Raw genomic sequence first — 16,247 nt, forward strand, 5'->3', positions numbered from 1 at the left:
GACAGGGAATTAAGGAAGGGGAAGGAGGCAGGGAGAGAGTTGGGGGAAGAGAGAGAGTCGTGTGGGAATAGGGAGAGGGTGATGGAAAGATGGGTGGAATGGGGAGATGGGGAGCAGAGTAATGCAGGAAGGTGGCAGGAGAGAAGTGAGAGTGGTGGTAGAGGGGAGAAAAGGAGTGGAAAAAGACGAGTCAAACAAAGTCCTGATGGAAGACCATAGATGTGCAAGTGTGTGCGAGGGTACCTCCATCACTACTCACATGGTGGGAGAAGAGTCCGGCGTCGGAGGCAATTGGCTCGCGGAACACCTTGATGATGAGGTTGAGGTCGCGCAGGTACTGTCGGACCTCGGCCATGAAGGTCTTGACCAGGTCGTAGTAGGTCTGCTCCTCGCTGGTGGACGGCTCCTCGTCCATCAGGGGAAAACCGCTGATGTCCTCCTCATCCTGGTGGAACATGTCCATCAGAACCTGGAGAGGGGGGAATAGAAGCGGCCAGACATATTCTTACCAATTACTCAGTGTTACGGACCACTTTTTGCTCCCGAGTGGCGCAGCGGTCTAAGGCACTGCATCTCAGTGCAAGAGGCGTCACTACAGTCCCTGGTTCGAATCCAGGCGGATCACATCCGGCTGTGATTGGGAGTCCCATAGCGCAGCACACAATTGGCCCAGCATCATCCGGGTTTGGCCGGGGAAAGCAGTAATTGTAAATAATAAATTTATTTTTAACTGACTTGCCTAGTTAAATAAAGGTTCAATAGAACCTTTATAAAAATAAAATTCATAGATTGAATAATCACACAGAGGGACATCAGCATAGATACCAGGTTGGAGTCAATTCCATTTAGTTCAGTCAATTAGGAAGTAAACTGAAATTCCCATTTTCTTCAGTCATTCTCTGTAAAGAAGATGTGGAATTGGAATTTCAGTTTACTTCCTGAATTGAAATGGATCCCGAGAGACCCAAGCTTAGAAACATGCATGCGCACGCACAGGCGAACAAAAGCGGGCACACATTCTCGCTCATTCAGCTGGCATTCTTCATCAGCGTACGTTCAGAAATGACCCTACGGACTCCAGATTTAGTTGTATATTGGCCAGTCGGTATGGTTCCTGAGACTTCTCACCATCACACGCCACCAGCCATACTTAGGCCAACAACAACAACAATAGCATTTATTTCATAGTCTAATTTCATAGTCATAGCAACATAAAAGGGGCAATCTGGGATTGGTACAGTCAATCTTGAAGACGACTAGAAATGGTTTAGTGGCACATACGGCCAGTGATGTCCTGCTGGGGGATCTCACAGTAGCTGATGTTGAAGATCCTCTTCATAATGCATTACAACACACTGTGAAGCACAACACAGGTGTTAACACTCACCTTATCGGCACACATGGCCACGGTGATGTCCTGCTGGGAGATTTCGTAGTGGCGGATGTTCCTCACGTAATTCCCTGCCAGCTTCAGGATGTCTGCTGAGATGTACTCCAACACGGCCACGATGTACACCGACACCTGGTGGTCAATCTTGTACCCTAGTACCTCCTGAACAAGGGAGAGGGATTATGGGAAAATGAGTCCACTACGTAAACCTACTGTGTACTGGCGGTCTTGTACCCTAGTGCCTCCTGAACATGACCCAGGAAGAGAGGAATCATGGGTAAAAAGCAGGGTCCGTGTGGTTTGACTACTGTACAATCTGACCCTGCCGTACTTTCAAACTAATGTAAACGGTGCAGAACTGAATGGTACACAGAACACAGAAAGTGCAGGGTAAGAATTCCTTTATGCGTTTTGGTTACCGGTACACATCATTGAACAGTAATTGGGCACTATAGGTACTTTAAATACTAATTAAGTCATGTAATATGGTCATGCAAGGCTCAGAATTGTATAACCGGTGTTCTTAAAATGATGTTAATCAAGTAATTCTGTTGTTGCTGTACATCAGTATGTGTATTTCTAAAACAAAGAGCACTAACAGCTCATAGCAAAAAAGGTCTAAAGAATATAGTTGGAATGTTCTTATCAAGTATCCAATAAGAGTCATGTTTTTTTTAAAGGTTGCTTGGTCACGAATAAAGCATCTATATGGTTAGGTGTTAGTTACCATTCTAAAATGTAAATCCTATCATTCCTTATTTAAAAGGGGCAATAGGTAAAAGAATACAACAAAAAGTGTAAAAAAGTTTAGGTCTTTCAGAACCTTTTGTATTCTTGGAAGCATGGTCTAAATTAAGTAAATCTTTGCATCTCGGCCTCCTTGGAATTTTCCTTTTCATGGTTTGAGTGCGAGTACCCTTTGAACTCTACAGCCACCATTCATTCTAGCCTGAGCGCAAACCCTCATACTGGCTTTCGACATTTCTTCATACCCATCCCACAGCTTTTTACCAAAATGTGTTATTGTTTCAACTGCATATTGCCCCTTTAATATCATCTCAATTAAAGTATTTGGCATGGGTGAATACATTTTGTTAAGCATGACAGGTTCATCATGGATTTTCAGTAAGTGACCAATTCCACAAAACAGTTAAATGTCTCCCTCTATTGGTCAGTATAGGTACTGTGAGAAAAGTGGCCAATACCGCTCCTCGAGCTGTGTTCAGTAGGCACTGAAACAGAAAACATTTTGGACAAAGAAAAAACAAAATGTCTATTTTGTTTATTGAGTCACGTTAAAAGCGGTTCAATCAATCCTTTGTCTGTTTCATAAAAATGTTTCTGAAGTGTAGAGCACAATTCCCCCTTTGGACGCCTTTCCTTCCAGTTCTCTACTGCCAATGACTGGAACGAATTGAAAAAAATAATTGAAGCAGGAGATGCATATCTCCCTCACAAAATTTAAGTATCAGCTGTCAGAGCAGCTTACAGATCATTGCACCTGTACATAGCCCACCTGTAAATAGCCCACCCAACTACCTCATCCACATATTGATATTTATTTATTTTTAAAATAAAAATGTGCTTAACAAGTCACATAATAAGTTGCATGGACTTACTGTGTGCAATAATAGTGTTTAATATGATTTTTAAATTACTACCCCATCTCTGTCCCCACACATACAATTAGTAAGGTACCCCAGTCGAGCAGTGAATTTCAACCACAGATTCAACCACAAAGACCAACAAGGTTTTCCAATGGTTCGCAAAGTGCACCTATTGGTAGATGGTTAAAATAAAAATATAAAGCAGACATAGAATATCCCTATGAGCATGGTGCAGTTATTAATTACACTTAGGATGGTGTATCAATACACACAGTCACTACAAAGATAGAGGCATCCTTCCTAACTCAGTTGCCGGAGAGGAAGGAAACCGCTCAGGGATTTCACCATGAGGCCAACGGTGATTTTAAAACAGTTAGAGTTTAATGGCTGTGATAGGAGATAACTGAGGATGGATCAACATTGTAGTTACTCCACAATACTAACCTAAATGACAGAGCGAAAAGGAAGCCTGTACAGAATAGAAATGTTCAAAAACATGCATTCGGTTTGCAGTAAGGCACTAAAGTAATACTGCACACAATGTTGCAAAGAAATGAACTTTATATCCTGAACACAAAGCGTGGGCAAATCCAACACATCACTAAGTACCACTCTCCATATTTTCAAGCACGGTGGTGGCTGCATCATGTTACGGGTATGCTCATCTCCGGCAAGGACTTGGGAGATTTTTGGGGATAGAAAGAGTATTGGAATATAGCTAAGCACAGACAAAATCCTAGAGGAAAACTTGATTTCGGTCTGCTTTCCAACAGACACTGGGAGACACATTCACCTTTCATAAGGCCAAATATACACTGAAGCTGCTTAGCAAGACGACATTGCATGTTCCTGAGTGGCCTAGTTACGGACCGATTTTCAAGGCGATTTTGACAAGACTTGAAAATGTCTAGCAATGATCAACAATCAACTTGACAGAGCTTGGATAATTTTTTTGAATAATGGGCAAATATTGTACAATCCAGATGTGCAAAGCTCTTAGAGACTTACCCAGAAAGACTCACCGCTGTAATCGCTGCCAAAGGTCTAACAAGTATTGACTCAGGGGGTTGAACACTTATCTAATCAAGATATGATTATATTTTTTTTTTACTTTGACATGAGTATTTTGTGTAGATCCTTGACAACAAATGAAAAATGTTTTGGGCAAAAAAGTCAAGTAGTGTGAATACTTTCGGAAGGCACTGTACATCACTGAATACACCCAGCCGTTTCCTCAGGGTGGTTCACAGCCTGACTAACGTACTTGGCGTTGAAGACCTAGGCTACATCCTGACCTTACAGGTCCCTTCATTATGATTGGTCTAGCCACCAGGGTCATGTTCAGTAGGTACAAAAAGTTTTGAAACAGTAACGAACTACCTGAAATCAGGGTCCAACGTTAACCTTTTCTTTGTAAATGCATTAGGGTCATGCAGGGGCCTAGGTTGATATCCTTGGTCTGTATATATATTCAACTTGTAATAGGCTACATTTGGTTATTATGGTATTACTGTATTAAAAAAAACAAATATAATTTAGCAATGTAGACATTGTATTATTTTTGCTAGTATGTTCACTATTGAAGTTTTACTTTTGTAAACCACTTTCCCTAAAAGAAATAAGCTTGGCGAGTAGATTGATGAGCCCTTCTTTCTACTCTGGACAGCTCGTGTGTGCCGTGTGAAGGCATCAACTCATGTAGTGCGAGTGCTCAAGAAGTTCTGACTTGCGAGGAGCGTGGTTGAATTAACGGCCAATCATTTTGCTCAAATACAAATAACATTACTTTTCAGTGTGTAGTTTTCAATGGTTTTCAATAGCAGACTGTGACACAGCAGGTAAACTGGAACAACAAAATGAGCTGAGAAGATACTGCCCCAACATGTTTTTACTGGCCAGCATCAATGTCTGATCCTGCTGAAAGTGTCCAGTAAGAAACATTCATTTTCGCTTTCCATTTCAAAATGCTTTGCCCTACTGAACATGACCCAGAGACATTTGGGATTATGGGTTACCTTGAGCAGCGGGTGGATCTTATCCACTGGCAGGGCCAAAGGATTCCTCCTCTTCCTCTTTTCGATGGCTGCCTGGGCGTCGGCGATAGCCCACTTATCGATAGGGTGAGGGAAACTCTTCTGCACTCGCTCCTGAGGGGAGGAAAGGAGGGAAGGAGTGAGGGAGATTGAGAGCCCTTCAATAGTGCAATACTTTTGACCAGAGCTCTATGGGCCCTTGTCAAACGTAGTGGACTACATAGGGAATAGGGTGCCATTTGGGCTGCAGTCAGGCCTTACTTATCTCTTATTTACTTTAATTACATATTTCCTGGTCCTCTGTTGATGCTGCATCCATAGGCAAAGCAAACATGTCTTCGTTCACTGGGGGCAAACATGACTCCTCCTCCTTCAAACTGCCCTATGACACTTGACATAAGCATTTCCATGCGTTCACCATTGTTTTATTGTCGCAGACGTTTCACATGGGACTTTTCCCTTAAAAAAGGGACATCTAACAGGTTATGTTAATGAGGGGGCGGGTACATGACATGTACATGTCAAGTGTCATGTCACACTTCTGCTGCAGGCACTACCAGGATGTCCCTCCCTTGACGTATGAGTTAGGCTAAGAGTTTCTGTAACCATTTAAAAAAAGGGTGAGAACTACAAAATACATCCACAGTTAACGGAGGACATCTTCATAAGCACTACATAAAAAGTCATAAGAGCTTATGTCAACAACTTCAAGTTGACATAGGCTTTCTGAGGCCTAGGCATTTACAAAATGTTTGTGTTGTATATTTGAGGGAATCAAACATTTATGTTGTGCTTACAAAAGGTATTAAGGAGCTCTTTATGAATGCGTTATGTAGTTCTTATGTAGAGTACATGCATAGTACACAAACAATACAAATTTCCAGCAATCCATTGGATTCAATGGGTCACAAACTACAATATACACAAGCATAAATGAGAGTGGTCAGTCACCAACCCAGGCAGGTCAAGGGTTAAAGTTCATACAGACAGGGTCACAGGGAGAGGTCAACAGAAAGAGAGAGCACAGAACTAAGGGAGGAGTAAACATGGTAAAAAGAGACCACATATCCATGGTTTGACTTTACCATGCCCCATGGCTAGGGTCACGGACCGTAAAAAGCACCTGCGGATTTCACGTGAACCTTCTGCTCGCAATAAATGAGTCAAGGTAGACAAAACAAAAACAAGAGGTGAAAACAGGTTGGCCATCTAAAACATGGACTGAACAAAGCAAGATTTCAGATGTTTTCTGCATTAGCTCATGTCAGTTATCATTGTAGAATAGCAAAAAGCAACAGTGTGATGATGCGCAAGAAAACGTTCTACTGTTCAATGACATCCAATCAATCAAGATATGAGAATGTTGTGAGTTCTGTTCAAATGATTGTCAAAGCAATATCAGTCAAAATACATGTCCGTAAATAGCTTAACTTTTCTACCTGTCACTTTGGGTAAATGGATTGGATTCGTAAGAATACAAATGAATGAAAACTGAGTTTTATCTCAGTGCAAATCAAACCATCTAAAGTACACCGTGACCCGAGTTTAAAATAAATTTACTTCACGAACACTGATAATTTCCCCTTTTGGGTGGGCACATAAAATCAACATCCTCTTTTACTGCAACCCTGACTTCACCAGCTGTCAATAAAAAGTGTGTCTGCTACAGAATGAAATTAAGTGGAATGCTATGCTGTGACAGACATTTAAAGCGGCAATCAGCAGTAGAAACAATAACAAAGTGGACTCCCCGCCCCGGTTCGGAAAAAAGCTGAGGGATGGGGCTAGAGAAATGGAACCAACCAAATTCATAGACAGTGCTATGGATGCAAGGACTGGCCATCCATGATATCAACATTATACTTTTAACCATGTTTTGAGGCTATATAGTGTTTGTTTACAAACATTGGAGTAAAACAAGCTTATATTTTGGCTTCTGATGGGGTACGACAGTTGAACTAAGCTCATGAAGCATTTATAAATTATATTCTTCAAGAATCAATACGTACAAATCATTAATTTAAGTCCCAAAATTGATGTATACTGAAACAAAATATTTAAAAAAACATAACTTTCAACAATTTATACGATTTTACTGAGTCACAGTTAATAAAAGGAAATCAGTCAATTGAAATAAATTAGGCCCTAATCTATAGAGTTCACATGACTGGGAATACAGATATGCATCTGTTGGTCAAAGATGCATTAAAAAAAAGGTAGGGGCGTGGATCAGAAAACCTGTCAGTATCTGGTGTGACCACCATTTGTCTCTTGCAGCGCGACACATCTCCTTCGCATAGAGATGATCAGGCTGTTGATTGTGGCCTGTGGAATGTTCAACGGCTGTGCAAAGTTGTTGGATATTTTGCTGGAACTGGAACACACTGTCGTACACGTTAATCCAGAGCATCCCAAACGTGCTCAATGGGTGACATGTCTTATATTCAGGCCATGGAAAAACTGGGACATGTTCAGCTTCCAGGAATTGTGTTCAGATCCTTACGACATGGGGCCGTGGATTATCATGTTGAAAACACTCCACACTGCCCTTTCCCACCTGGACAAACGGAACACCTATGTGAGAATGCTGTTCATTGACTATAACTCAGCGCTCAATACCATAATGCCCATAAAGCTCATCACCAAGCTATGGACCCTGGGACTAAACACCCTCTTGCAACTGGATCCTGGACTTCCCGACGGGCCACCCTCAGGTGGTAAGGGTAGGCAACAAAACATCTGCCACGCTGATCCTCAACACGGGGGCCCCTCAGCAGTGCGTGCTTAGTCCTCTCCTGTACTCCCTGTTCACCCACGAATGCGTGGCCAGGCACGACTCAAACACCATCATTAAGTTTGCTGATGACACAACAGTGGTAGGCCTCCCTATAGGCTGTCTCATCTCATCTGCCACTGCCTGGTATATAGGTCCTGGATGGCAGGAAGCTTGGCCCCTGTGATGTACTGGGCCCGTACACACTACCCTCTGTAGCGCTTTACGGTCGGATGCCGAGCAGTTGCCATACCAGGCGGTGATGCAACCAGTCAGGATGCTCTCGATGGTGCAGCTGTAGAACCTTTTGAGGTTCTGAGGACCCATGCCAAATCTTTTCAATCTCCTGAGGGGGAATAGGTGTTGTCGTGCCCTCTCCCTCCTATAGGGAGGAGGTCAGAGACCTGGCAGTGTGATGCCAGGACAACAACAACCTCTCCCTCAATGTGAGCAATACAAAGGAGCTGATCGTTGACTACATCAACGGGGCTGTAATGGAGCAGGTCGAGAGTGAGTTCCTTGGTGTCCACATCCAACAAACTATCCTGGTCCAAACACACCAAGACAGTCGTGAAGAGGGCACGACAACACCTATTCCCCCTCAGGAGATTGAAAAGATTTGGCATGGGTCCTCAGAACCTCAAAAGGTTCTACAGCTGCACCATCGAGAGCATCCTGACTGGTTGCATCACCGCCTGGTATGGCAACTGCTCGGCATCCGACCGTAAAGCGCTACAGAGGGTAGTGTGTACGGGCCCAGTACATCACAGGGGCCAAGCTTCCTGCCATCCAGGACCTATATACCAGGCAGTGTCAGAGGAAAGCCCAAAAAATTGTCAAAGACTCCAGTCACCCAAGTCATAGACTGTGCTCTCTGCTACCGCACGGCAAGTGGTAACGGAACGCCAAGTCTAGGTCCAAAAGGCTCCTTAACAGCTTCTAGTCCCAAGCCATCAGACTGCTGAAAAATTAATCAAATGGCCACCCGGAATATTCACTTTACCCCTACCTACATGTACAAATTACCTCACCTAACCTGTAGCCCCGCACATTGACCTGGTACCGGTACCCCCTGTATATAGCCTTGTTATTATTTTATTTGGTAATTTATTTTATATATATATTTTCTTAACTCTATTTCTTGAACTGCATTGTTGGTTAAGGGCTTGTAAGTAAGAATATCACAATAAGGTCTACTACACCTGTTGTATTTGGCGCATGTGACAAATATAGGATCTCGTCACGCTATCGATAAAATGCAATTGTGTTTGTTGCAATTGTGTCACCCTGGTGAAGACAGCGACCATACAGATGAGCTTCCCTGAGACGTTTTCTGACAGTTTGTGCAGAAATTCGCCGGTTGTGCAAACCCAAAGTTTCATCAGCTGTGCGGGTGGCTGGTCTCAGACCATCCCGCAGCTGAAGAAGCCGGATGTGGAGGACCTGGGCTGGCGTGGTTACACGTGGTCTGCGGTTGTGAGGCCGGTTGGACGTACTGCCAAAGACTCTAAAACGAACATTAAAATCTCTGGCAAAAGCTCTGGTGGACATTCCTGCAGTTAGAATGCCAATTGTACACTCCCTCAATTTGAAACATCTATGGCATTGTGTTGTGACAAAAGTGCACATTTTAGAGTGGCTTTCTATTGTCCCCAGCACAAGATACACCTGTGTAATGATCATGCGGTTTAATCAAGCTTCTTGATATCCCTGACCTGTCAGGTGGATGGATTATCTTGACAAAGGAGAAATGCTCACTAACAGGGATGTAAACAAATTGCTGCACAGGATTTGAGAGAAATACGCTTTTTGTGCATATGGAAAATGTCAGGGATCTTTTATTTCAGCTCATGAAACATGGGACCAACACTTTACATGTTGCGTTTATATTTAAGTTCAGTGTAGCAAATGCTGATTGCCCCTTTAAGTAGAAGTAGCCCCCATCACCGGTCAAGGGTCAGTTTATTTCCCAGACGATTGGTTAAATGAGAGGATCAGGGGAACAGTCGTCTGATCCTAGACCTGTGATTTAGAGGCAACTTCTACCTCGCCACAGTTCGTTGTTGTTTCCATGAGGGACTCCAAAAGGGAAGGTCTGCTCACTCTTTTTCTGCTTCCAAACGGGATCTTTTAATAATACAGCTTAGACAACACAATCACAACGATTCAACTTAATTGTGATTGAAATGTTGTGATATTATCACCTGGAACTACGCTTCAGTAAAAGATCACATTTGAGGGCAAAACAACACTGAGCACACACATTCCTTTTTCTCTATGTGAAGGACCTTTTTGTCCAAAGTTCCTGTTATTGCTTTGGAAGTGTGTAAAACCCCCTCTGTTTACACCCTGTAAAAAAGGGGTCAACAAGGTTTTTGGTCCAGACACTGTTGCGCTATTGACGGAGATCCTCACCTCCACATCCTGCACGCTGCGTGGCTGTGCCTGGCAGAGCATGCTGAGCAGCAGCAGGATCAGCTCCTCGATGTACTGCAGCGCATCCTCCTGGGACGACAGTTTGGGATGTACCTGGCTCAGCACCTTCACAGAGAGAGACGTGTATTAATTCAGTGTGAGTTTATTTTTTTTATTTTTTAAATCAGCTGTTAAAAAGGTTGGATCGGCAGAATACGTGGTAAACATGTATTAGTTCAGTATAGGTTGAGTTGATTATCATTACACTTTTTTTTGGATCAACTGTTAAAAAGCTTGAGGTGCATCTGGCTCAGCACCTTCACACAGAAACTAAGAGAGATGAGGCTAGGCTATTAGTTCAGTATGGATTCCAGCTGGGCCCAAACTGGTTGAATAAATGGTGTTTCCACGGAATAGAATCAACGTGGAAAAAGTAATCAACGTAAGGGAATTTAGAGACATTTTATAATTTTTTCACCCAACTAAAAAAAGAGAGAAGATGAGGTAACCCTTTACTTGACCCGCAGAGTCATAACACGGTCATAACCATGTCATGTCCTAACAGCTGACATAACACTGTCATGACGCATATTAAGACCTGTTGTGACAGTGTTATTTCCTTGCTATTATGAAACCTACATAAGAATGGAAAGGAAACTTCTTGGCAGAGAAAAAACTTATTTGAATAAATGTGGGTTCTGACACTTCAGGCTAGGGTCCTTTTTTCTCAATTTCCGCCTGACTGACGTGCCCAAAGTAAACTGCCTGTTGCTCAGGCCCTGAAGCCAGATATGCATATAATTGGTACCATTGGAAAGAAAAAACTTTGAAGTTTGTAGAAATGTTAAAATAATGTAGGAGACTATAACACAGAAGATATGGTAGGAGAAAATCCATAGAAAAACCAACCAGAATTTTATTTTTGAGAGAGCCCATACTATTACAATGGAAAGTATAGGGAAAAAATGTAATCTAGCTCCCAGAATGCAATTCCTATGGCTTCCACAGGGTGTCAGCACACTGTGTTCAAGGTTTCAGGCGTGTTTCTTCCAAAACGAGTAAGAAATATGAGTTTTAGTATTGAGACACACTATTGGAAATTCGTGTTTGGTCGCACGAGGAACATACTACTGTCCGTATGAAAAATTATAGTTTGATTACATTTTAGGGTATCTGAAGAGTCAATAGAAACGTATTTTGAATTGTTTTAACAAAGTTATATATACACACACACTTGAGGTCGGAAGTTTACATACAGTGGGGCAAAAAAGTATTTAGTCAGCCACCAATTGTGCAAGTTCTCCCACTTAAAAAGATGAGAGAGGCTTGTAATTTTCATCATAGGTACACTTCAACTATGACAGACAAAATTAGATTTTTTTTCTCCAGAAAATCACATTGTAGGATTTTTAATGAATTTATTTGCAAATTATGGTGGAAAATAAGTATTTGGTCAATAACAAAAGTTTGTCTCAATACTTTGTTATATACCCTTTGTTGGCAATGACAGAGGTCAAACGTTTTCTGTAAGTCTTCAAGGTTTTCACACACTGTTGCTGGTATTTTGGCCCATTCCTCCATGCAGATCTCCTCAAGAGCAGTGATGTTTTGGGGCTGTTGCTGGGCAACACGGACTTTCAACTCCCTCCAAAGATTTTCTATGAGGTTGAGATCTGGAGACTGGCTAGGCCACTCAAAGACCTTGAAATGCTTCTTACGAAGCCACTCCTTCGTTGCCCAGGCGGTGTGTTTGGGATCATTGTCATGCTGAAAGACCCAGCCACGTTTCATCTTCAATGCCCTTGCTGATGTAAGGAGGTTTTCACTCAAAATCTCACGATACATGGCCCCATTCATTCTTTCCTTTACACGGATCAGTCGTCCTGGTCCCTTTGCAGAAAAACAGCCCCAAAGCATGATGTTTCCACCCCCATGCTTCACAGTAGGTATGGTGTTCTTTGGATGCAACTCAGCATTCTTTGTCCTCCAAACACGACGAGTTGAGTTTTTACCAAAAAAGTTATATTTTGGTTTCATCTGACCATATGACATTCTCCAAATCTTCTTCTGGATCATCCAAATGCTCTCTAGCAAACTTCAGACGGGCCTGGACATGTACTGGTTTAAGCAGGGGGACACGTCTGGCACTGCAGGATTTGAGTCCCTGGCGGCGTAGTGTGTTACTGATGGTAGGCTTTGTTACTTTGGTCCCAGCTCTCTGCAGGTCATTCACTAGGTCCCCCCGTGTGGTTCTGGGATTTTTGCTCACCATGCACATTTGTGGCCTGCTGGAGGTCATTTTGCAGGGCTCTGGCAGTGCACCTCCTTGCACAAAGGCGGAGGTAGCGGTCCTGCTGCTGGGTTGTTGCCCTCCTACGGCCTCCTCCACGTCTCCTGATGTACTGGCCTGTCTCCTGGTAGCGCCTCCATGCTCTGGACACTACGCTGACAGACACAGCAAACCTTTTTGCCACAGCTCGCATTGATGTGCCATCCTGGATGAACTGCACTACCTGAGCCACTTGTGTGGGTTGTAGACTCCGTCTCATGCTACCACTAGAGTGAGAGCACCGCCAGCATTCAAAAGTGACCAAAACATCAGCCAGGAAGCATAGGAACTGAGAAGTGGTCTGTGGTCACCACCTGCAGAATCACTCCTTTTTTGGGGGTGTCTTGCTAATTGCCTATCATTTCCACCTTTTGTCTATTCCATTTGCACAACAGCATGTGAAATTTATTGTCAATCAGTGTTGCTTCCTAAGTGGACAGTTTGATTTCACAGAAGTGTGATTGACTTGGAGTTACATTGTGTTGTTTAAGTGTTCCCTTTATTTTTTTGAGCAGTGTATATATATAAAAAAAAATTTACCCCAGAGTTCGCGTTAAGAGGACTATGAGAAAATACCCTTCGTAAAAATTCAAAATAAATGGGGATTTCTCATTTGGACCACTCGAAAACAGACAGAATACAATAATAGTCAACTTTTTACTGAAAGTAGGCTAGACTTCACACTCTCAGAGATACTTTTGGTTGGATAGGATGCGGTGGAATATAATGTAATGAACAAAAAAGACAAATAGGCTTGTAGTGTGGCTCCCCTTTAGAAATGCCCTCTAGATATGCATTTGCAAATTGCAATACAGCCGACTAGTATTAAGCCTACCTGATGAAATGCAAATTCAGAGCGCTGTGTTCACCAGTACCTAGCCTACTCAAATACATTCTTACTCTGGATAGGCCCATCTGCATTCCAGTCAAGTGCACTCCATCATAACAGTCACAAGTCACTGTATAGAAAAAGCTACATGAGTTCTTGCAGAACATGCACATCATAACATAGACCTAAACTCCTTGAACACAGCCCATGGTTGGCTTTAAATCAAACACTAGACGTAGGCTACATGATTATTGATGAAAGCTATTTTCCAAGTCAATTCATATATTTGCTATTATAAATTGCTATTTAAGAACACATTGTCCCAAACTCATTTTGTGTTGACTACTGCCGAACTTGTGCCCACTTTCATGCAGTCATGAATTTGTCAAACAGTGACAAACATGGCTAGAAAAAGAGATGACTAGCGATGAAGGGTTGTCGCTACAAACATAACTATAAAGACACATTACTCTAACGTTGAGGTCTACCTTTTGGTCCTGCATCTCCTAACCATCATCCATTGAGTTGGTACAAGACAAAACATCAATCTTAACTTTATGGCTGGTAATGGGTCAAATACGTTAGGGAAAAAGTACACAATTAGGCTACTTGAGTTTAGATTGGAATAAGCATACGTTTGCGGTTGTAGCTCGTGGAGTGGGACTACTGCCTCTAACGCTGTGTCCCTTGGTAACTGACTGAGCCCAGTGACGAGAGCACAGCATAGACACTCCGGTCTCCTCAGTTCGCATCGCCAGCCGAGGCCTCCTATCAGAGCATGACTAAGCAAGCTCTGAGAGTCTCTACTCCACCCCCCCCCCCCCCCATCTTAGAGAGGGCACGGTCTCTACTCAACTTGGCAGCTCTTCAGAGGCAGAGAGGGAGGGAGAGTTACAAAGGGAGAGAGTGTGAGCGAGAGAGGGTGTTTTGGAACTGAGGTCAGATGGTATTAAGATGGAGACCTTAGAAATAGAAAGTAAAACTATTTCTATGAATATGCCATTTCATTTTGAGGGAGAGACTGCATAAAATAGTAAACTGATCGCTAAAAATGGTGCAGAGTGAATAAAAGCAAAAAGGCACAGATGGCGTGAAAAGCAAAATGAAAGCGAGGTAAGTAAAGAGGGGACTATAAACTACAGCAGGGATCATTTAGATTTTTTCAACATAATTACTAATTATTTGGAGACTGCAAATTGACCGCAAGAAGCCCAAATAGATGTATTTGACTAAAACAATACATTTCAAACCTTGCTTACATTTGTATGCAATTACACGCATCTCTCTATTAGGCACGGGAATACTTTGGAGCAGTTACCTAAATTAAAATCACTTGGAGCTGATTTCCTGCTGTTAACAGTCATTTATGTCCAACAATTAAAATAAAATACTAAATACAAACTCCAAAATACATACAGTACCAGTAAAGTTTACACACCTACTCATTCAAGGGTTTTTCTTTGTTTTGACTATTTTCTACATTGTAGAATAACAGTGAAGACATCAAAACTATGAAATAACGCATATGGAATCATGTAGTAACCAAAAAAGGTGTTAAACAAATCTAAATATATTTGAGATTCATCAAAGTAGCCACCCTTTGCCTTGATGACAGCTTTGCACACGCTTGACACTTCACTGGAGCAAGACATACGGTGGAAACCAATTCGAGCCCATGACAAACACCAATTCAACAAGGTAGTGAGCAAGTGACAAAACTTCAGATAGAAAGGCAGAGAATCGGAACGTGGCGAAAATCATACTGCAGCTTAAGTGCAATCTTCTCCCATCACAAGGCAAAGGAAACACCCATCTTCTATGGAAATACAGAGGTTGCTGTACTGGGTCTATAAAGCCTGAATGTTCTCTAATGCCTCCATTTTACACACACACACAGCTCCTCAGAGGAGGACCATCCTCAATGAATTTAATAGAAATAAAACTATACTAAATATATTCACCTCACCAAATAATTAATTAAAACAAACCGTCTTGCAGTGAAGGTCTACAGTAGCCTCAACAGTAATCTGTAGTGTAGCACCGTGGTGTAGCTGGAGGACAGATAGCTTCCATCCTCCTCTTGGTACAATGACTTCAATACAAAACCTAGGAGACTCATGGTTCTCACAACTTCCATAGACTTACACAGTCATTATGACAACTTCCTGAGGACGTCCTCCAAACTATCAGAGCTCTTGCAGCATGAACTGACATGTTGTCCTCCCAATGAAAGGATCAGAAAATGACTCTAGTACTGAAAAAATAAGCTACAGCTAGCTAGCACTGAAGTGCATAAAATGTGGTGAGTAGTTGACTCAGAGCGAGAAAGACAGTTGAACAGTTTTGAACATCAATTTCTTCCTAAATTAAGGAGAAGCAAGAGTGAGATATAAGGTTGTATGTTTTTTTTTTAAACTTTCACTTAGCTATTGAATGTAGCTAGCTAGTTTAGCCTACTCAAACAGAGGGATGCCATGTTAGCTAGCTGGCTATCCAACACTGGAACTCTTCCAAGTCAAGCTTTTGGTTTTATTAATTTATTGCCACCGGGGCCCGCCGTTGTAACTGCTAAACTGCTTTCTGACTGTACATTGTACTGCATGATTGTAGCCGGTTTACTAACACGTTAGTTCTCGTAGCTGTGTTGACTATGACGGGACAACGATGTAGGCTGTGTATAGCGGCCAGTGGTCCTGATATGAAGGTTTGGCTTGGAAATGTTTTTTCGCCTGGTCCAGACAGCTGATGTGTTGTGCAATGAAGTCCACACGCGACGGGAAAAGGTGATAGGAGGAAAGCGCATCGATAGTTGCGAGAAGGAATTATATATACAACGAGCAAAGTGAGCATGCTATTTTTCTGGTGGCTGCT

The 16,247-nt window shown here is 42.4% G+C and overlaps 1 protein-coding gene across 4 annotated transcripts in view; it reads right to left on the reverse strand.

Annotated features, from left to right (window-relative positions):
• LOC139543864 (son of sevenless homolog 1-like) overlaps nt 1–16,247 on the reverse strand; it is a 71,639-nt gene that overhangs the window by 43,311 nt on the left and 12,081 nt on the right. For all 4 annotated transcript variants that reach the window (XM_071350387.1, XM_071350379.1, XM_071350369.1 and 1 more), the window contains exons 2-5: nt 10,219–10,344; nt 5,013–5,144; nt 1,388–1,552; nt 260–469 (exon numbers count right to left, since the gene is read on the reverse strand). In XM_071350387.1, coding sequence (XP_071206488.1) covers nt 260–469; nt 1,388–1,552; nt 5,013–5,144; nt 10,219–10,344 — 633 coding nt within the window. The remainder of the gene's footprint in view (nt 1–259; nt 470–1,387; nt 1,553–5,012; nt 5,145–10,218; nt 10,345–16,247) is intronic.

The sequence above is a fragment of the Salvelinus alpinus genome, chromosome 2 (assembly GCF_045679555.1).
Source record: "Salvelinus alpinus chromosome 2, SLU_Salpinus.1, whole genome shotgun sequence".
Lineage (NCBI taxonomy): Eukaryota > Metazoa > Chordata > Actinopteri > Salmoniformes > Salmonidae > Salvelinus > Salvelinus alpinus.